The following is a 23,764-nucleotide window of genomic DNA, read 5'->3' as shown; positions in this document are numbered from 1 at the left end:
TATCTAAGTACATTAGCCACACCTGCAGTGTTCATGACTTACTCGTGCTCTGCATTCAGAGATCACTCCTGGCAGTCTCTGGAGACCATATGGAGTATTGGGGATCAATGTCAAATTGATGTATACAAGGCAAGTACCTTTCTCACTTTCTGGCTAACTTGCACAATTTTTCTAGTTATCTTACATAGCAATTTTTTTCAAGATGGAATTAACTATCATTTGTTTATTTTTATTTTTCTGAAAATATCCTTATCACCATCTTAAGCGATAGTTACTGTACATAAAACTAGTGTCTGAAAAATATGTTTCCTTTGCCCTTGGGCTCCTGTATAAATAATAGGTAAAAATAAAGAAAATAGCATTGCCATGGGTTTTCTTCCTTTTTAATTTAGGTTTCAAAAGGTTATTGAATTTTGTCTTGACAAGATGTTTTTGCTTTTATTTCAACTTTTTTTTCTTCAGAAAAGAGACACCTTATTTCAACTTTTTAATCTTGCACATGACTTGTATTAAATTCTTTATCTTTTAGGGCTATTATTTCTTCCAATAAAATGTCACTTTTTCTTTTTTACAACTAGCACTGTTTAATAGAACCCTATAATGTCTTGTTATGTTGATTTGTTTTGTCTTACAAATAGAATAATCTGGTGCTCTGTATTTCATTTTATGATTTTACCCTAGTGATATAACAATTATTGAACCATTCTGCCTTCTACAAAATACTACCATTTATTGATACACTTTCCATTTTATCATCTACATATGTTATTATTAATAACTTGATATTTTTATTTTTACTGAAGTAGTTTATTTGCTTATCTCTTTAAAACTGTTTTATTTTGGGGAGTCTGGGGCCTTGCTGGTTTGGCCAACTTTTGTGATATCAATTTAAGAACAGTTTAGGGATAAATACAATATCTAATGATTTCAATATCTGAGTATATTGCCATGAATTTTGAGATGTAAAAGTGACAAAAGGAAAAATTATAAAGTAAAAATGTGATAAAATATCAATAAAATATTGGTTATTTTCTATTTGCTATTATAGGAACTCTATTATATTTAATCAACCACCCCACTCTTATTGGTGTATTGTGACTTACAAACTCAATGATAATTTCATTCATGCATAATTTTAACACCACACCTATGACCTCAATGACTGTTACCAATTACTCAGGGACCCTTCCCATCTCCCCATCCCCACTCATTTTTGTGAACCAAACCTCAAATATGGCTGTCTTTGGCCTTTTCCCCCTTTCCCTGTTTATTTATATCACATATGTGAAATGAATATCCACTTTTTTCAAGAAACCAATTCCTGTGTTGTGTTTTAATGTTAAGGTTGCATGATACTGCATGTTAAACTCTATTGTGGCTAATCAAGAATACTACATAATTAGAGTTCTTCGTTGCAGTTACATGAGATATCTTAGTTATTTTGTTTTGTTTGGCCATGCTTGATTGTGCATAAGGCTTACTTCAGGCTTTATGCTCTGGGGCCGGTGAGGTGGCACTAGAGGTAAGGTGCCTGCCTTGCAAGCGCTAGCTAAGGAAGGACCTCGGTTCCATCCCCTGGTGTTCCATATGGTCCCCCCAAGCCAGGGGCAATTTCTGAGCTCTTAGTCAGGAGTAACCCCTGAGCATCAACCGGGTGTGGCCGAAAAAACAAAAAAAAAAAAAGAAAAAGAAGAAAAAAAGAAACAGGCTTTATGCTCTGAATCATCCTGGTAGACCTCAAATTTCAGTTGCTAAGAGACATGTGTATGGCAAAAGATGTAACTGCTGACTGTCTCTCTAGCCCTTAGTTACATTCTTAAGCCCTGCTGATAAAATTCTGCTGAAAGTTAGGAAACAACTTAATTGTTTCATTAACTTTGTGTTACAAAGTGTGGAGGTTCAACTCCTATGTGGATCATGTATGCCTGAGGCTTGCTTCTTATGTTGGAATTAAATGACAAATTTTTCCTTGGCCTTGTAAACACAGCAAGTAAATTATTCACTGGACAGTGAAAGATTAGTTTCTCTGGTGGCTTGCTGGATCACTGGAAAGGAGAGAACATTTCTGTTGCTATCTGACTGATTAGGGTTAATTATCACAAAAGGTTTTATGATTTCAGTCCTATTGTCTCCTAATTCTTTAACTAGAGAAAAAATTCTGGTATCCATTTTATGTGCATGTGTGAGTGTGCATGTCTGTGTATGTATGTGTTTTTGTCTTGTGATGATTCTTCTAGATGAAAAGTTCTAAAACATAGATGAAAAAGTTCTAAAACATACATGAGAGATAGATAACAAGAAATCCCTAGGGCTTATCACTATTTCAATCTTTTCTTTTCTTTCTTTCTTTCTTTCTTTCTTTCTTTCTTTCTTTCTTTCTTTCTTTCTTTCTTTCTTTCTTTCTTTCTTTCTTCTTTCTTTCTTTTTCTTTCTTTCTTTCTTTCTTTCTCTCTCTCTCTTTCTTTCTTTCTCTCTTTCTCTTTCTTTCTTTCTTTCTTTCTTTCTTTCTTTCTTTCTTTCTTTCTTTCCTTTCTTTCTTTCTTTCTTTCTTTCTTTCTTTCTTTCTTTCTTTCTTTCTTTCTTTCTTTCTTTCTTTCTTTCTTTCTTTCTTCTTTCTTTCTTTCTTTCTTTCTCTTTCTTTCTTTTCTTTTTCTTTCTTTCTTTCTTTCTTTCTTTCTTCTTTCTTTCTTTCTTCTTTCTTTCTTTCTTTCTTTCTTCTTTCTTTCTTTCTTTCTTCCTTCCTTTTCTTTTTTTGCTCTTTTGGACCACTCCCAGTGATGCTCAGAGGTTACTCCTGGTTATGCACTCAGAAATCACTCCTGGCCTCGGGGACCATATGGGACTCTGGGGAATTGAACCTTGATCCATCCTAGGGTTAGCACATGTAAGGCAATCGCCCTACTGCTTGCAACACCTCTCCGGCCCCGACTTTTTCTTTTTCTAACTCGAGACTCCTATATAATCATAAAGTTCAGAGATCCCTCTATAATTTTGCTATATCAGCTTTAGGAAATTTTCAATTCTACTTGATGAGTATTTTTGTTACTTTAGGAAAATGTTGTGAGGAATATATCTATGCTTTCTTGTCCATAATAAGGAATCAAAAAGTATACATGTCTATGATTATGATTATTGGTTGTCATTTCTTTCACTTAATGATTATTTATGGTTCTTCAGGGGTCCTCAAACTTTTTAAACAGGGGACCAGTTCACTGTCCCTCAGACCATTGGAGGGTCTGACTATAGTAAAAACAAAACTTATGAACAAATTCTTATGTACACTGCATATATCTTATTTTGCAATGAAGAAACAAAACAGATACAAATACAATATGTGGCCCGTGGGCCATAGTTTGAGGACCACTGCTCTTGACATTGCATTATTTCTTCAGTTACTACTCTGATGTATATTGCAAGTTTTCTATGTCTTTTACTTTCTAATAATACTTCATTTCTAGTAAATTTTATACTAAATAATTTTAATTATTTGGTATTCATTAAATTGTATGCACCTATATTTAATAAGTTTGATAGAATTTTCCTGTCTTATAAAATATTGTTTTTTTATTTATTAGAACTATATATTATAATAATGTCATATTTGATCATTGGTGATTGTTGTTTTTTGTTTGTTCTGTTTGAGAATGAGACCAAGAATAGCTTGAAGGTTACATTTAGCTTTTCCCTCAATGATCCCTTTTGAAATTTCTTCAGAGGCCACATGGGATAATGAGGATTTAACTAAATTAATTACATGTAATGCAAGTCCTCTCTACCTACTGTATTATTTCTCAACTCCATATTATTATTGTTTTGTTTGGATTATGTGATATTAAAAATTAAAAATCACTAATTTTTTTAATTAATATTATGGCTTTACTTCCCTATATAGCTTTGGTAATAGTTAAGAACAAGACAAGTACAAAACACTACTTCAAGAAATAAAAAAGGACATAGAAATGGAAATAGATATGTAGCACATGGTTTGGGAAAATTAATATCATTAAAAAACAAAAGCATTGTACAGATTTGATGCAATCCCTATAAAAATACACATGACATTTTTCAAAGATGTGGATCAGATACTTCTGAAATTAATATGGAGCAATAAGCATCCACTAATATCTAAAAAATTCTTGGCTAAAAAGAAGTTGGGAGCCATCATTTTTCCCAACTTCAAACTGTCCTATAAAGCAGTAGCCATTAAAAAACATGACTTTAGAATAAACACTGATCCTCATATAAATGGAATAGAATTTAATATTCAGAGATGATTTCATAGGTTTACAATCAATTTTTTCCTTATTTGATTGCTTGGTTTAAACACAGGAGTTACAAAATTGTTCATTGTTGGGTTTCAATCATATATTTTACACCATCCTTCACCAGTACACCCTTCCCATCACTAATATTTCCCATTTCTCACCCACCCACACCACAGACTATAATGCTTTAGAGCAGGAAAATTGTTACTCTCTCTTACTCTCTCTCTTTCTCCCTCTCTCCCCTTTTTGACACTGTTGTTTGCACTATTGTTAATGGAAGGGTACCTCACCTTTTAGTTTCTCTACTTTCAGTGCTGAGTTCTTGTCAAGAGTTCTTGTCAAATATCATTGTCCTAGTAGACCCTTCTCTACTCCAACTACACTCATTCCTCTTTATGGTGAGCTTTCTACCCTAAGCTGGACATCCTAACTTTGTTTCTATTTTATCTGAATGTTATTCCCATAATATCTCTTGTTTTTCTTATATCTTACAAATTACTGAGATTATTTTAAGTCTATCCCTTTCCCTTGGAGGAAGAAATACAAAGTGGAACAATAAAAGTCTCTTCAAGAATGGTGCTGGTAAAACTGGTCAGCTACAAACAAAAAATGAATTCAGACCTCTTCTAAACACCATGAACAAAGGTAAAATAAAAATTGATTAAAAGCCTTGATATCTCACCTGAAATCAAAAGGTACATAGAGGAAAATGTAGGTAGAACATTCTGTGACTTTGAAGCTAAAGGTATCTTCAAGGATAAAATACCACTGGCCAACAAAGTGGAAGTAAAGATAAACAAATGGAACTACATTAAACTGAGAAGCTTCTGCACCCCAAAGAAAATAGTGAATAAGAAACAAAGACTACCCATGAAATGGAAGAAACTATTCACATAATATCCATCATGTAACTGATTAATATCTAAAATGTACAAGGTAATATGGAACTTTGGATCTAACTCCATCCAAAAATGAGGAGAAAAAAATGAACAGACATTTCCTCAAAGAAATACAGTGGTCAAAATGCACATGAAAATAAAGCACATCACAAATCATCAGAGTATTACCTCACACCACAGAGACTGACACACATCACAAAGAATAAGAACAACCAGTACTGATGTGGATGCAATGAGAAAGGAACTCTCATTTACTGCTGGTGAGAATGCAGACTAATTTAGCCTTTTTGGAAAAAGATGTGATAATGCCTCAAAAAACTAGAAATTAAGTTCACAATGATCCAGCAATACCATTCCTAGGTATATACTCTAGAAACACACACACACACACACACAAACCCCGACAACGACACAATATAAAAATGCTCTCTGCACTCCTATGTTCATCACAGCACTATTTACAGTAGCCAGAATTTGGAAATAACCCAGGTGCCCAAACACAGACAAGTGGCTAAAGAAACTGTGGCACATCTACTATGCGGTCATTAGGAAAAATGAATCCACAGAATTTGCTTATACATAATGAACCCATGAAATTTGCTTATACATGAATGCATGTGAAAATTATTATGCTGAGTGAAATGAGCTATAGGGAAAGCTATGAACATAGAATAATCTCACACATTCGCGGGATATAAGAAAAGCAAAAATACAAAGGGCTGCAAGTTGGTATATATGACAGAGCCTGTTGATGAATACTGCATGCAGCAGCTTAAGGAATTCAATGGGGAGGCCTTGACCTCAGATACAAAAGAAAGCTTGGAGATGCCTGAGGATTAAGAGAAGAAGAAAATGGAGTAGAACAAGGCCAAATTTGAGAACCTGTGCAAGTTTATGAAGATAATCTTGGATAAGATGATTGAGAAGTTGACAATATCCAATAGGCTTGTGTCTTCACTCTGCAGCATTGTGACTAGCACCTATGGTTGGACAGCCAGCATAGAGCGAATCATGAAAGCCTAGGCCCTTTGGGATAACTCTACAATGGGCTATGTGATGTCCAAAACAAACAAACAAACAAACAAAAAACCTGGAGATCAACCCTGACCATTGTGGAGACACTGAGACCGACAGCAGAGGCAGTCAAGAATGACAAGGCTGTCCAAGACCTAGTGGTCCTGTTGTTCGAAACTGCACTGCCCTCCTTTGGCTTCTCTCTTGAAGATCCCCAGACTCACTCCACTCATATCTACCATATGATAAAACTAGGACTGGCCATAGATGAAAATGAAGTGACAGCTGAGGAGCATAGTGCTGCTGTTTCTGATGAGATACCTACACCCTCTTGAGAGTTATGAAGATGCATCTCACATGGAAAAAGTAGATTAGAAGTTCCTACCTGTAGATAGTGTGTACCAATCTCTTAACCTAGCAGTCCTGAGAGATTCTTAGCCATTGGATCTAGTGGAATTTTCCCCCTCCTGTCTTTTCAAAAGCCAGGATGGGGAAAGTTTCAAGCTTTCCCCCTTCCAAATTTGACTACAGGTTTGAATGTTGTGTATTGTATTTTTTTCTTTTTTTTAATTTATAATTTTAGAAAGTAGATAAGGTAAAGTTGCAGTGGAAAGACAATCACATGAAAACAGAGTTCTCAGAAGAAATCCCCCTGCTGACACCTGAATTTTAAACTTACAATCAAAAAACGATAAAACAGAACTCATGTACAATTACTGTGTCCCCCAAGACTCCAGACTGCAGTACATTATAAATTTTCCTAGAGGTACACAAAGCAATCTAAAGCCATAAAATTTATGTAACTTTTTAAACTTGAAGACATAGTAGTTTTTTACATTTCCATGCACTTGCATATTAGTTCAAGTCAACCTCAAAAGTTTAAATGGTTTTTTAAAGGTTTAGAGTCAAAGGAGCACAGTAAAAATGGTGTTAGAGTGGCAATTATCGTTTGCATAGGCCCAACAAAGTATGGGGGACATGGATAGGAAAAACATTGGCCTAAATACAAGGAGACCCTACCCCTGAAGTTTCCTGACATAAAACCAATTCTAGGCTCCAGGCAAACTAGTTTGTTCAATCCAGGTCGTTGTCTATAGTGCCAATACAGTCTTATTTTTCACACAGTCTCTGTTGTTGGTATCATGTTTCTGTATTGAAGATCCTGGAATCTGTATATCCTACATTGAAATCAGAAGTGTTTTTGTTTATTTGTTCTGAAATTAAAGTATGCAAAATTAAGATGAAAAAAATTATATTGTAAAAGAAAAGAAAAACAAAAACTAACAATATCTGTCTCTGGTAATAATATCCAGAGACAATAGAGATAAGGTTCAGGAGGTCTAGATCATGGTAGCAAGTTTGCCACAAAGAGTTGTGAGTGCAGTTAGGATAGGGAAGGGCCTACTATGACAATGAGAGTTGGATCTGACCAGTCTGGATAAGAACTTGGTGCTAAAACAAAGTACATACATGGCACCACTCTACTGCCAATAGTTCAACCACAGTGTCAGAAAGGAAGGAGTGAGAGAGAGTATCAAAATTTCTGCCCCAGAAACAGTCGTGGGTGGTGGCTGTGGTTAGCAAGGGAAACAGGGGACATATGTGACAGGAAGGGTGTGATGGAGAAGGGAAGGGTGGTATATATACTATCACTGAAAACCCAGAAATGAACAATTTTGTAACCATGGTGCTTAAAGAAATTTAAATTTTAAAAAATGTTATTGTTCCTGAAATTAGACCTCCCATCATAAAATTTCTTTTAACTCTAGTTATTTTTATTGCCTTCACCTTTATTTTGTAAAATTAGATATTTTCTTGGCTGGAAAGATAACACTGTGTTAGGGTATTTACTTTACAGGCAACCTAGAGAGATTTAATCCTTGTAACATATTTGCTACCTCAAATACTATCAGGAATATGCCTTGAACATAGATGGGGAAAAACACAAATAGTCTAAATATTAATAAAATATGCACCTCATATGCATATGCATTTTATTTTTTAAAATATAGAGCTCTAACCTGCACTTAATTGGGTCATACATTCTAGTTAGTTTTAATGTATTATTATTATCCATAAGATTATACCTAGTATTGCATTTTTTCTCTTTTAGCAAACACTGATCTATGACTTAAACATCTTACCTTGAGTTTTATGCATAATAAAGAATAATAATACTAAGAAAGAAATGCAGTTTTCTTATTCTTATTTCTTATTCCTCACCCATTTTTCCTAAATAGCAATATCATAATTTAATTCCACTTTCAATAAATTGAAGGTGAATAAAAAAGTAGTTGGAGTTGATAATGTATACTTCACATTTGGTTACATATGGATATGCAACTATTATGTGTGTGATTAATTTATAAAACTACATATGAGCATTATCTTGCAACATAAAAAGAATTGTTATCGAATAGCTCCAACATATTTTTGTGTGTCTTTTTAACTTATTTTGTGTAAAATTTTTGCTTGCCTTTTAAATACTAACATCCTTCCTACTAGGACAGGTTCTAAAACTGTTTTAGCATACATTATTTTGTTATTTTATGAAAATACATAAATCGTATTATACTTTCTGGGGCTGGAGTGATAGCGCAATGGTAAGGCATTTCTCTTAGACACAGAAGAACAGTGGTTCAAATCCCAGCATCCCATATGGTTCCCTGAATATGCCAGGAACGATTTCTGAGCATAGAGTCAGGAGTAACCCCTGAGTGCTGCCGAGTGTGACCAAAAAAACAAAAGAAATATATATAGTTTTATACTTTCTATAAAAATATTGCATTAAATGTTTTGTTCATAATGATTTGACTTTCTTACAAATAATTTGTTATTTATTTAAGCTGTATAAATTACTATTTTAAATAGTTTATTTTTGTAGTTAAGGTAAGAAGGTTTTTTGCATTATTTAGAGAATACTTTATTAGTTTTTGTAATCAAATCCACATAGATAAGACCTTACATATTTAATACAGTGCGTTAACCCCTGTACAAATGGAAAAAAAATGATACTCAACGTTTCTAGACCAATATTGCTGTTAAATCTCTGTACAATGCCAACCCAACATAGTACAACTGGGATACGTTTCCAAAGTTGACGGCACAGCTAGTTTCCAAAAAATTATATATATATATATATATATATATATATATATATATTTATTTATATAAAAAGACCAATAGCAGTACATTATGCATCAATAGCAACAACAGTGTTTCCAGATTCTGCAGTCTTCTGAATGAATCATACACATCAGCACACCCCATTTTAAAAAAGGGAATAAAGGTAACATGTTTATAATAAAATTAATGTCTATAATCCATATCTTGCCACCATTTGATGTTGTATCAAAAATACATATATATTTACTTCTAATCTTCTTTATAGCTATCTCTGTTCTCCTAATATGTAATTGGTAATATGTTTTATCCTAATTGGTAATATGTTTTATGTTCAAGGGTTAAGGACTTGTCATCATTTGTTATTGTTGATTTCTTTGTTTTGTTTGTTTTGTCTCATCCACACATGAGTGTAATTATTCAGTATTTATCCTTGTCCTTCTGCTTTAATTTACTTAACATTCACCTAAGTTTCAGTAAACATAAAGCTTTTCATTTTCTCTTCAGCAGCATAGTATTTTGTTAGGTACATATGTCATAGTTCCTTTCTGTCATTAAACATTTGGGTTGCTTCCATACAGCAGTTACTTTAGTAAGTGCCATGATAAACATGTTCTGCATAATGATTTTCAGTTTTTAGAATAAATGCCCAAATTGATTAAAATAAAAGTCAACCTGTTGAATGGGAAAATATTCACATACCATACATTTGATCAGGGGCTATATTTTTATACAAATTGATATAATATATAACACCTTTATAGAATTTAATAATTACTTTGTTTTAAGCATTGTGGATACAAAATTGTTCATAATTGAATTTCAGTCATAGAATGTACACCACCCTTCACCAGTCTGTTTTTCTGCCACCAATATGCCAATGTCCTTCCCACCACCTACCCTGCCTGTTTCTGGGGAAGGCATTTTGCTTTTCTTACTCTCTTCATTTTAACACTGTAGTTTGCACTACTATTAATGAAGTGATACCATACAAGACACATTATTCCCTTTAAGCATCCAGTACTTGTCCAAAATTATCCGTTCAATTATCATAGTCATAGTAGGCACAGTAAACTCTTCTCTACCTAACTGCACTCAACACTCTGTCAAGATCGCTATCACAGATTGGTGTATCTCAGATATATAGTCAATGATATTATTACTATACTGTCTTTTATTCTTCTTATGCCCCACACATGATTGACATATTCTATGTATCCTCCTTCTGATTATTTCAATCAGCATAATAATTTCCATATTCATTTATGTATAAGCAAGTGTCATGACTTCATTTTTATTAACAGTTGCATAGTATTCCATTGAGTAGATGTACCACAGCTTCTTTAGCTACTCCTTGGTTCTCAGGTACTTGAGTTGTTTTCAGATTCTGGCTATTGTAAATAGTGCTGAGACAAACATAGGAATGAAGAGGGCTTTTCTGCATGGTGTTTTGGGCTTTTTAGGGTATATCCCTAGGAGTGGTTCTGCTCAATCATATGGGAGCTCAGTTTCTAGTTTACTGAGGAATATCCGTATAGTTTTTCAAAAAGCATATTGAATCCCTTTCTCCTGGCATCCATTCCTATTTTCAAATATATAAAGCACCAAACAGCAATTCTATCAAAAAATGGACAGAGTCTGAAAAGATCCCTGAAAGGGACACTTGGATAGCAATATAACATGTCATCAAGTTAGTGATAATGAGGAAGAATTAAAAATAAATATTACTGATAGGTAGATATCAAAATTTTGATGGTAAGCATTCTGTGCTAATATTTTAAGCATAAAACATAAAAGTTTATCTATTTTAAGATAAAGTTATCTTGATAAAAAGAGAATGTAGGGCAGAAAATCTGGTTCATTTGTGATGTCTTTAGATAAATTATTGAGGAAATTAGATTGATGTTTGTCATACAAAGGTCACTAATGGTAAATAAAAGGAAATGATATATAAAAATGTTCTATTGGGCATGCCTACAATCACCTTCCTGAATAAGTTTGTTTTACTTTCACATATAATGCTTCATTTACATTCCTAAAATATATACATAAATTTCCTTCCCACCAAGAAATCCTATGACAATTGAATAACCTGTAATTTAATTAAATGTTTATAGTCTCTATCTGAACAATAAGCAAAATAAAGTTTTAGTCCCAGAAATACTTCCTTCCTACTTATTTTAGAATTCAGTGTTCAGTAATAGATCCCAGTACAATAGTGAACAACTTGGCTGCAAATCAGATTTTTATAACTTATTCCTGCTTGAATTTAGTTTTTTTCTAGAATAATTCATATAGTCAAAGAAAATCCTTATTTCTTTATATAACAAAGAATATAAATAAACATCTAAATGAGGGAAAATAGAGTCACATTTTAGATATTTCCATAAGCAAGTGCTTATGTCTCTAAGAGTTATGGTGAATTATGCTCTTAATATGTGGGTCTACTCAACAATATGTTGGCATTAAATAATTAATTTGCACTATATTTACACATTATTGTATGCAGGCTTTGTTATCAAAAATTAACTCTATTTCTAGTACCTGTTCCTTTTTTAAAAGTAGCAGTAAAACTAAAATCACTGTGATTATTTTAGCTATAACTTCAATACCTAATATGCTCAAATAAAATAGATCTCTGTTTTAACAAGCTACTACTACTACTATAATGTCTGGTTCATTTCCCCTTTGTTACATGTTACCCTGTATCTGAAAACTTAGAATGATTGAACTGATTGGTATTTTCCATTTTCACAACTAGATCAACAGAAATACAAATAAGCTATAAATAAAAAAATGATTTTTAAAAAAACATTAAATGAAATAACAAAGTAATGCTAGAATTGGGATTTTGCACTGAATTATCAGGCTTCTTGTTTCAGAATTGTTTGGAGTGGCCCCTAATTTTCTGAGCAACACCAGGAAGTGCTGCCCAAAGAAATTACTTGATTATGCCTATTTTGAATTATCCAACTTTCCTTCGTTAAGTACAATATTCATATATAATATATCTTTATCTTTCTCATACAATTTGTATGGGGAATAAGGTAGAGTACTGGATTATTTTGAAATGTGTATATCTATGAATTAAACATCAATCAAAGAATAAATATCTACATAAATCTTAAAAATATCTTAACTAAAAGGAAAATAAAAATATTTCTTAAGAGTTGTTGGTAGCAATTATTCAGTACATAAAGAAAAAATTATATCTTGTAATCTAATAAAATAATAAACCATCCAAATTGAATAGAAATGAAGTTACAATAAACTAGTATAGATCAATAGAATTGAATAAGAAGCCCAATGTGCAAATTAATGAATTTGTAGACTTTTTTCTGAGATTATAAATGGTGGTGCAAGAAAATATAAGGCAACAAGAACATAGAATAATAAATTATAAAATAATTCAATAAATCTGGGGTCGGAGCGGTGGCACAAGCTGTAGAGCATTTGCAATGCAACACGCTAACCGACGATGGACCACACTTTGATTCCTTGGAGTTCTGTATGGTCCCCCAAGCTAGAAGTGATTTCTGAGCACATAGGAGTAACCTCTGAGCATCACTGGGTGTGACCCAAAAAGAAAAAAAAAGAATTTAATAAATCTATCCAATGTGCATTTCAAAGAAAATTTAAAAAATATATTCTGAACATGTCCATAAAGTTTATTGGGATCGACCAACTCAAAAACAAAAACAAAAACAAAAAAACAAAAAACACAATTTGCCAATACACTTACATGCACAATTTTAATAATGGTATTTCTATTAATATATGTGTTTACAATGTGTAGTGTGTATGTATGTGCATGAATGTGTGTCTACTGAGAACAATGGTTAGGGCGGCAGTGGTACATGCTTGAAACAACTGGACAATTTAAGAGACAACACAGTCACAATGTCTGTCCTCAAGCTTTTTATAAGAGGAAGGAACTCTTAGTAGCCAGAAATGCTTTGGGAGCCATAGTATGCTTTTTAGTTGATGGTTACGAGCTAGAAGCACCTGAATCTCTTTGCATAGACTGTACAAAATTCATTCAACATTCTGTTCTATTGGCTTGGAGTTGGTGGAATTCGAATTCAAGTATAGCTCTTACTTGGCTACTTGGATGAAGACATTTTTCACATTTCTATGTGAATTTTTAAAATGTCTCACTTGAAAAGACAGATTAAAATTAAAAATTAGAATTTGATATACTTGTATTTACTTGAGGAATTTTTCTATTCACCTCTGTTATGCTTAAACTAAAACGAAGTATGTGATTACTTTAAATTTCCCTGCCTATTTTAGTTTTTCACCTTTCATTAAGATAATACAAAATTTCAACTATGTACCTGAGAAATCAGGGATCCGATGAGACACTACTTATTTTTCTGGGTGTACTTGGTACCGTAGAAATCTCTAGTAATTGAGACAATTCCAAGGTTGGTCCTTCACTACTTCACACAACCATTCCCAACCTCTGTAGTTTTCTGCCAAACTCCCTTAACCCCTATAGGAGAATCTCCAATTCTGCTCTTTGTCTAGTGATTGGACTTTAGATAAAATTATTTAATTTATCTGCCTTTGTTATAAAATTGTGCTTAGTTTGTATAGAACTCTAATGTCTGCTTATTCAGTGTATTTGCACCACCCCCACAATTGTGCTTTAGACATGAAAGGTTTTTTGTACCCAAATTATTTTTTAGATATGCACACATTTCATGGAAAGAAAAATTGGCATAAAGAAAAAAACTGGTTATATGCTCTTTGGGTATAAATTGTTTGGATAATTAAAACCATCACATAGTCACAAACACCTGGTTTAAAAATGCAAAATATTTCTAAATGTAAGATTTGAGGAAAAATTATAAATTGATACAAATAACAATATTTTGAATATTTCATATTTTTCCAAATTTCTATGTGAATTTTTAAAATGTCTCACTTGAAAAGACATTAAAATTAAAAAATTAGGATTTGATATACTTGTATTTACTTGAGGATATTTTTCTATTCACCTCTGTTATGTTTAAACTAAATATAACATAACTGTCATTCTCATTCCCTTGTCTGCAAGGATGTTGAAAGGGAGGAAATAATCGTATTTTAGCAATTATATTTTAAAGAACATATAGTCTTTTACTAAAATGTGCAATATTCACATACATTTTAAATGTTAGACAACATATAAAAATCCCAAAATTTCTTTGAGAATATGAGTAGGCTGCTGTTGTCTTAACAGCTGACAAAACTATTTATGTCATTACAAATCTTATTTTAATGATATTAAATATTTATGTTTCTAATTTTTGTAATCTTTTATTGTAAATCAGCTGAAAAGCATAAAAAGAAGATTGTAGAGTAAATTTCTATGTATAATTTTATGTTCAATTGGAAAGGTAATTGCTCTAAAATGTTTTATATATTCCTTTGTGTTGTTTTATTTAGTGGGGTTAAATACATTGGTGCAGAGGTCTTACTCCTAGCTTTGTGATCAAGGATCATTCCTGACAGTGCTCAGGAAATCATTTGGGATGCCAGAGACCAAATTCAGATCAGTTGCATGCAAGGAAATCAACCTACCCACTGTATTTGCTATGGCTCCTAAAATGTCTTTATGCTTTCACATACACAATATATTTATATATTAAATGATAGCATTACAATATAAAGGATATCTTTTCTTTAATAAAGTTAAACTAACATAATTTTTAAACAATGCTCAGTATACTCTCGTGATTTGAAAGAAGGAATTTTCAACAGATATTATTTAAAGTTCGAACAAATAAGATTATTTTATGTGGTGTTTTTTTTTTCTGATATCTGCAGGCAGAATGCTTTTCAAGTAATTGCTGTGGATGGAGTATGCAGTGGAATTATTCTGTGCCTCTCTGCCGAAGATTGTCTTGACTGGCTACAAGCAATAGCAACTAATATTTCAAGCCTCACAAAGCACAATGTAAGTACTGGTTTAAGGGCATGGTATGTCTGTGTTAGTAAATTGTATTAGTAAATTGTTGTGTTAGTAAATTGTGTTAGTAAATTGCTGTAGTGTGTATAACTTTACTTAGTAATCATTAAAATAAATCAGAGTTTTAGCTCACATTGTTAGTTTAAAAGTATTTTATTGTTGTTTTTGACAAGTAGCACACCCAGTGGCTCTCAAGGATTACTCCTATCTCCGTCTCATGGAACACTCCTGACCATTTCCATTTTGGAATATTTGTTTCTTAGAATTTCTGAAATATCCTGACAAGGATTCATTTAGGTCTTCTTTCCTGAGCTTGCCAAGAGCAATTTCTGTGCACAGAGCCAATTTCTTAACATTGCCCAGTGTGGCCCCAAACCAAAATAAAACAAAACATTGGGAGAATATAGGATTCCAAGAATTTATACTTTTTTTTTTTTTTTTTTGGTTTTTGGACCACACCCGGCTATGCTCAGGGGTTACTCCTGGCGCTCTGCTCAGAAATAGCTCCTGGCAGGCACGGGGGAGCATGTGGGACGTCGGGATTCGAACCAACCACCTTAGGTCCTGGGTCGGCTGCTTGCAAGGCAAACACCGCTGTGCTATCTCCTCTGCCCCATTAAAAATATGGAACGCTTTACAAATTTGCTTGTCATCCTTGCGCAGGGGCCATGCTAATCTTCTCTGTATCGTTCCAATTTTAGTATATGTGCTGCCGAAGCAAGCACACTTCCTTTTATGTTTACTTGTATTGTGGCATAAAGATACACAAAATAATCACTGATTGGTATTTGAGTTTCAATAGTGCCTGTAGTGACATATACACTTTCATTACTTATGCAGTTTATTAAGATTATTTCTTTTTATTTTGTAAATCATGCTAATAGTTTATTGATTGTTTCTTCTCACAGAATCAACTCTTGCTTTCATTAATCCTTTGAATTATTTTTAGGGTTTTTCATTAACTTCTACTCTGAGTTTTATTATTTCCTTCTGCCTTACTATTTTTAGTTCATTTTGTTTGCTATTTTCCATTTTTTAAGTTGTGACATTAGTCACATAGGTAGGCCCTTTCTTCCTTCCTGAAGAAAGCTTGAAAAGCTATGCATTTTCTTCTTAATACTGCTTTTACTGTGTCCCACAAATTCTGATAATTTATATCTTCATTTTCATTTGTTTCAAAGCATCTTTTGATTTTCTCTTAGATTTTGTCTTTATCCATTGGATGTCCAGGACTGAGCTGTATAATTCTCAGTTAATAACATTATTTTTCTCTGTCTTTTATTCACTTCTATTTGTAGTGCTTTGTGGTATGAAAAGATAGTTGATAAAATATCTTTCTTCTTGATTTACATATGAATGTTTTCTGCCCACCATATTGTCTATCTTGGAAAAAGTCCATATTCATTGCAGAAGTATTCATAATTCTGGAGATAAGTAGTTATCTTACTACATATATGTGTGTGGTGTGAGAGTGTGTGTATTAAGCCACTCTATTACAATTCTTCTTCAAATCTAGTATATTCTTGAAGAATTTTAGTCTCTTTGATCTATCAAGAATGACAGGGCTGTGAAGTCTGCTTTTAATAGTTTTTTGCTAGTATGACATTTTTCAAGTTCATTTGTAATTGCTTTAATTATTTTTCTGGTCTATGATTAAGTGCATATATGTTTAGGGGTGTAATTTCATCCTTACATACTCAGTTCTTGATTATTAAAAAATACCCATCTGTGTCTCTTATAACCTTTTAAGCCTGTGTCATCTGACAGTAGTATGACCACTCAGCTTTTTTAAGAGAGTTGTTTGCTTAAAGGATTTTCATCCAACCTTTGGCTTTTAGTCTGTTTTCTTGAACTATTCAGACGTGTTTGCAGGTAGAAAAATGGTGTTTTCAATTTTCTGATTTATTTTATCACTCTGTCTCTTAATTGGTGTACTTAGCCCATTGATATTGAGAGATTATTATCATGGAATTTTCTGGCATACATTGTAGAATATATTTTTATTTGTGGGTGTGCCTTCACATGTAGACCCTGCAGTTCTTTTTTTAAACTTTTTTTTTAACTTCAGCTTCTGAAGTCTCTGAGCTACTGTATATTCATGAAGCTGTGTATCCTTCCTTCAAATCTAAATGAAATTCTGGCTAAAGTATTCTTGGTTGATCATTTAATTGAGTTTTTTCACTATATATCACTACTGCCTTCTGGATTCAGGAGTTGCTTGTGATAAATCTGCTATAAATGTTAAGTATGCTTCTTTAGATGCAATTTCCCAATTTGATCTTGCTGTTGTAGTATTCTGTTTCTATCTCTGGTTTTCATCATTGTAACTAGGATGTGCCTTGACTTACATTTCTTTTGGTCTCCTTTAGCTGGTATTCTCTGGCTTTCCAGAATGTGGATATATGCACTCATCAACTCAGGGAGCTTCTCAGTGATGTTGACTATTCTTCATGGGGAATTTTTCCTGGGTCTCTGGGACTCTAATACTTTTTATGTTGTTTCTATCAAATTTAACCCAGAGTTCTAAATTTTGTCTCTACTTTTTTGTATTTTTCCTTTATTTTCTATTCATTTAGTTTAAGGATCTTTTCCAAATTCTTTTATTGTAAGAAGGTGTTATATCACTCAGATTCCAGCTCACTGATTCTGTCCTCTGCTAGTGAAACCTTCCAGTGAATTTTTAATTTTGCCTATCAAGTTTTCAGTCCTGTTATTTTTATTTGAAATTTTCTCATTTCTACTCCTAAGTCCTCTTGATTCTTACTTATTGGATTTTTTGTTTGTTTGTTTGTTTTCTTGTTTTCTTTTGTTTCTTTGTACATAGTCAACAATTCCTCTTTATCCGAGAGGCTAAATAAGTGGCTGGTACTATTTGAGTCTTCAGAAATACCATATTTATTAATCTCAGTGGTGTTCTGTGTCCTTTCCCCATTGTGATGAGTGCAGTGTAGTGCTGTTTTTAGTGTGTTTTTCTATATGGGAGAAATGGAAAGGAAAAACCTTTGACTTAAAACGGGGAGACTTTATCCATGAAGTATTCTAGCATAAGACCAACTTCAGGCTCCAGGCATAGTAGGTTGTCCATCCCCATAGTCATTCTCAGTGGTCCTGGTAAAAGTTCTTCACCATCACGGTTGTTGCTGTCAGGTATCTGTAGTTATAGATCCTGGTGTCTGTATAGATCTTATGTCAAAGTTCAGGTGACCTATAGCGTCTTCTGGTTTCACCTCACCATCAGGTAGCAGTGCATAGAATCCTGTTCTAAAAAGCAGACTGTTGCGGTTACCAAGTCGTCAGGTTATCATAAGGACCCTCTTTAGAGTAAGTCGGTGCAGTAGTAGGGCCTTCCTTGGTAGATTTTTTATTCCTGGTGATGATGTAGAAAACCATGATTGTTTCCGCAGATGGTGTCCATGATTCAGGGGTGAATGGTCAATGTCCGATCTACTGAAGTCTAAGCCAAGTCACTATGTCAAGTGGTCAGGGTGTAAGGCCCATCTCCTGTATAAAATTAGTATGTTCCTATCTCTATTAGATAAGAACTTGTTTGCACACATAATATTTTCCTATTTTAATGTGCCTATGCAAAAAGAAACAATGCAATATGGTACTACTGGTGCATTTGAGGGTAAAAATAACAAGCTAAACAATCCCAATAACCTGGTTCTAACATGAACTATGAACACTAGAGAAACTAGATTTTCTTACTAAATAAATCCCCCAAAATGGGGAGAATTGCTTCTCTCTCTCCTTCTCTCTATCTCTCCCCCTCTCTCCTCTCTCTCAAATATTCTGTGCCATTTCACCTGGGTCTACTTTTCAACTTTAATCCATGGTTTGATCCTTAGAATCTGTCAATATATGCTCATGTGTGTATATGTTTGCCATACCAATGACTGTTTAATATCTGTAATAGATATAATATAAATCTCATGGTATAGATCTCCCATACTCATTACCATATCACTTAGTTTACTAGACTTGAAAAATATGATTGTTTTCAAAGATGCTCTATTTACGACCTAAAACATGAAGCCTTTCTTCATGTTCACCTTCACCAATTATGATTGGCCTAAAAAATGGAAAAACTTTACATCAGGCTTGCCAGCTTTATGTATTCTTTTTTTTCCTTTTTTTTTTTAAGTGTTCTGTCCATATTACCTGGGTCAGCTCTGTAAATGTAACAATGGATCGATCCTCTGTCTGCTGATGTATGCACATGAGTATATGTGATCACCACACCAATGTCAGTCTAATATCCATCTGTAATAGATATAATGTCTATGTTCTTCTCCCCCCTATTATATATACCCCCTTCCTTCCTCCCTTTGCTTGCCACCTTACAGACCCCTTTTTAGCCATCATGTTATTTCCCTCATTTTTTTTACCCTTAGTTCTTTTTTTTTTTTTTTTTTTTTTTTTTTTGATTTTTGGGCCACACCCAGTGGTGCTCAGGGATTATTCCTGGCTGTCTGCTCAGAAATAGCTCCTGGCAGGCACGGGGGACCATATGGGACACCGGGATTCGAACCAACCACCTTTGGTCCTGGATCGGCTGCTTGCAAGGCAAACGCCGCTGTGCTATCTCTCCGGGCCCTACCCTTAGTTCTTAAGAAGCAGGTCATTCCCCCATCCCAGCCAGCAGCCAACCAGCTCTCAAAGTGAAAAGATATATTCTTAGCATGAGAAGAAACCGACTCTCAGCTGCTACTGATTTGCTCTCGGCAGCCCCTTCTCCTCCACCTCCCTTCTTGCTTGCTACCAGTTTTGATTGCTTAAATTCCCCTGCTTGTGGACATGTCCTGATAATTGACTGCTGGAAGCCATTTCCCTTAGACTCCACTAAATCAAACCACAGGTTGAAGTTGCATTCTGGATGAGTAAACTCAGTTTCTATACACCAGTTCTCAGGGTTAGTTGCATATCTCACATCTTTATCCCCTTACTCTGCTTCTTTGTATACTATATGAGGGAAAACAGTCTCTATTTAGTCCTCTCATAATATTTTCTCTGAATTATGTCATCCATTTTCTTCCCTGTAGAAGAATATTGCATAATTTTATATTTTCCTTTAGCTGAGTAAAGTTATATATATCAGACCTTCTTTATTCAAGTCATTTGTTCTTAGGCATTTGGGTTGTTACCAGATTTTGACTTTCATGAATAGTGTTGCAGTAAACATAAGCACACAAATGTCTTTTCTGATTATAATTTTTGAGCCTGTGGGATAGATGCCCAGAATTTGAATTTATGGATCATATGAAAACTCAATTATTAGGTTTTTGTCAAAGGAAGACATGGTTAATATCTCACTAGAAATGGAGAAATGTTTTATTTCCCCCATCCCAGAGAACACTGGTTATTTATATTTTAGTTGTATTTATTTGCTGAGCAGTGATTATGAATATTATTTTCTATAGACTTACATCACTTATATCTTTGTAGAGGAAATTTCTGTTCATCTCTGCTTCTAATTTTAGATGGGATTGCTTGTTTTGTTTGTTTAAATTTAGTGAAAGTTGTAATTAATTTATATATCTTGGATAATCGCCCTTTAGAGGTGGGAAAATATTATTTTCCAATCTGAGGTGTCTTTTTATTCTTGTCATCATTGTATTTTGTTTGTTTTTTGTTTTGGGGTCACACCCAGTGATGCTCAGGGGTTAATCCTAGATATGTGTTCAGAAATCACTCCTGGTTTGGGGCACCACATGGGACAATGGAAAATAAACCGAGATCCATCCAGGATCAGACTAGTGTAAGGCAAATGCCCTACCACTGTGCTATCACTCCAGCTCCTCTTGTGATCATTTTTTGCAAAGCAGAGTATTCTTAATTTAATGTATTACCATTTTTATATATTTTTCAACTGACCAATGGCAATGAATTATTGAGACTCCTCTATATTCAACGTCATAAAGGGTCCTTCCTATGTTTTACTCAAAATATATTATGGATTAAGTTCTGTTATCCAGATATTTTATATTTAGAATTAATATTTTGAATGTTGTAAGCTATAGGTCTGAGTACATTTTTTCCATGTAGCTAGAAAATATCTTTATTGAATCAATATTTTAGTGTTTGAGATATAAATGCCAAGAAGTATAATCACCAGGTCATATGAATGTTGTGTTTTTAATTTTATGATATTGTTTTCAATAGAAGTTGAATCAGTAACTGTTTCAGTGACAGAGAATGAGATTTTCTCTTTCATTGTATTCCTACCTACAGTGGTACTATCACAGGCTATTCTTATTGGCTTAAGTTCAGTGACATAATCATTTGGATTGCTCTCCTTAAATAATAATTTCCCTCATAATTCTTGTTTATAAACACTTTATCCATCTGTTCTTTGAAGCAACATCTTTTCATCTATTCTCCTTATTTTTGATGAATTGTTGGTTTTGTTGTTTTACTGTTGTTGAGTTTATGTACTTTATATACATACAAGATAAAATATTCAGCAGATATATGGTGATCAAATAATTTCTTCATTATGTGGGTGGCTTTTATTTTAGCAGTTATTGCTTTTATGGTATAAAAAATTAAAAATAAAACATTAAAGCACTGTGATTTATTGTACAATATAATGCTAATGATAGGTTGTTATGCATACAATATTACAAAACCTGTGTTTTTTCTCCCTCTATTTTTCTTAATGCCTCCTTCTAGCCTCAAAACCCCTTGTCTCTCACCAAGTCTAACTACAATGGTGAGCTCTCCTCAGTAGACAAGCTCTTTGATTGTGTTACCTTTTATCATTAATTATTCCCCTACTATGTTCATTTATATACCATATATGAGAGGATCATTTTGTATCTCTTTCCTAATTCACTTCATTCAACATACCTTAGAGTACCATCCAGGTAGTGGAAAATTACATTATTTCATTTTTTCTTATAGTCTTCTTTATACAGTCATTTGCTTTAAACACTCAGGTTGTTTCTTGGTTTGAATACAGTGAGTAGTGATGCAATTATCAGAGTATTATGAATTTTCTGAACAGTTATAAGGCTTGTGAAATAAAGACCAAAATGGGATTATTGAATCATAAAAAATCAGCTTTGTGTGTGATTATGGTGTCCAAGTTGTTTACCAAAAATGGTAAAAAAAATATTGACATTTGTATTAGCAATATTGTCAGTTCCTTTTCACCCTATCCATGTCAATACTGATTATTTTGATTCATTTTTTGTTTGCTAGTCTGACTGGTAATAGTAATAGCTTAATTTTATTTTGATATATTTTTATCTAATAACCAGTTATAATGATCACATTTTAGATTCTTATTGATCATCTATATATCTCTTCCTAGTTTCTGTTTATCTCTATCCAATATTAGCTTATCTCTTATACACTTTATTCTGGATTTTTGTTACTAAATTTTAGAAGTGACTTAAATATGTTGGGGATTAATATTTGTTTCAGAAGAGATATGGACACATGTTCTCTTTCAGTTTGTGGTTGTCTTTTTATTGTAATCATTTAATTTTATTCTAGTCATTTCTTTGTGAGGAAAGCTTTTTAAATTGAGATGGCTTCATTTATTTACAGATTTAGTGCAGTCCCTATTAAAAAAAAAAACCCTTACAGTTTTCAAAGGCATAGACCAAGTGATGTTGAAATCTCTGCAAAGAGAATTCTAGAATAAAGATATTGGACTTGATTCGTCGACCCTCAGATGCACCAACTATATCTTGTGGCATTGCTTCTCTTTTGCATAGGAAGATTAAAATGGGAAAATAATACATATGCAAACAAGTTCTTATCTAATAGATATGGGAACACAAATTTGGTAATGCAATTAGGCCTTATACCCTGAACATTGGCATAATGATTTGGCTTAGGTCTCAGAAGAATGGACATCGCCCGCACACACCTGAACAATGAATACCATCTATGGAAACAACCACAATTGTCTATAACATTACCAGGATCTAAGCCTCTACCAGGGAAGACCTACCACTGCTTTGGCATTGACTTACTCCAAAAAGTGCTCTCAACCCCCAGATGACTCAGCAACAGTCTGCTTGCAGGGCAGATAGCTGCTCCACATTTAATACTATGCTGAAACTAGAGGATGCTCCACATCAGCCTGACATCGATGAAAAGAATGCACAGAATCCAGAATCTTTAAATATAAGAATCTGGAGGAATCTCCATATTGCTTTCCATAGAGGTTGAACTAGATGGCATTCCCACCAGCAGTGGATAAGAGTTCCTTTCTCTCCACTTCCCCGCCAACACTGTTTATTCTCATTCTTTGTGATGTGTGCCAATCTCTGGGGTGTGAGGTGGTACCTCATAGTTGTTTTGATTTGCATCTCCCTGATGATTAGTGACGTGGAGCATTTTTTCATGTGTCTTTTGGCCATTTGTATTTCTTCCTTGTCAAAGTGTTTGTCCATTTCTTCTCCCCATTTTTTGATGGGATTAGATGATTTTTTCCTGTAAATTTCTGTCAGTGCCTTGTATATTTTGGAGATTAGCCCCTGGTCTGATGGGTA

At 33.5% G+C, this 23,764-nt stretch overlaps 1 protein-coding gene and 1 non-coding gene across 2 annotated transcripts in view; one reads left to right on the top strand and one right to left on the bottom strand.

Annotated features, from left to right (window-relative positions):
- SNTG1 (syntrophin gamma 1) overlaps positions 1-23,764 on the top strand; it is a 422,721-nt gene that overhangs the window by 286,398 nt on the left and 112,559 nt on the right. Inside the window, exon 11 of the mRNA XM_049775722.1 lies at positions 15,116-15,245. Coding sequence (XP_049631679.1) covers positions 15,116-15,245 — 130 coding nt within the window. The remainder of the gene's footprint in view (positions 1-15,115; positions 15,246-23,764) is intronic.
- LOC126012890 (U6 spliceosomal RNA) lies at positions 15,876-15,982 on the bottom strand. Its single transcript, XR_007497236.1, has one exon. It is a non-coding gene; the product is annotated as a U6 spliceosomal RNA (small nuclear RNA).

This window comes from Suncus etruscus, chromosome 6 (genome assembly GCF_024139225.1).
Source record: "Suncus etruscus isolate mSunEtr1 chromosome 6, mSunEtr1.pri.cur, whole genome shotgun sequence".
NCBI lineage: Eukaryota > Metazoa > Chordata > Mammalia > Eulipotyphla > Soricidae > Suncus > Suncus etruscus.
The sequence above is the reverse complement of the archived record's forward strand: the minus strand, read 5'-3'. Positions and strand labels throughout refer to the sequence as shown.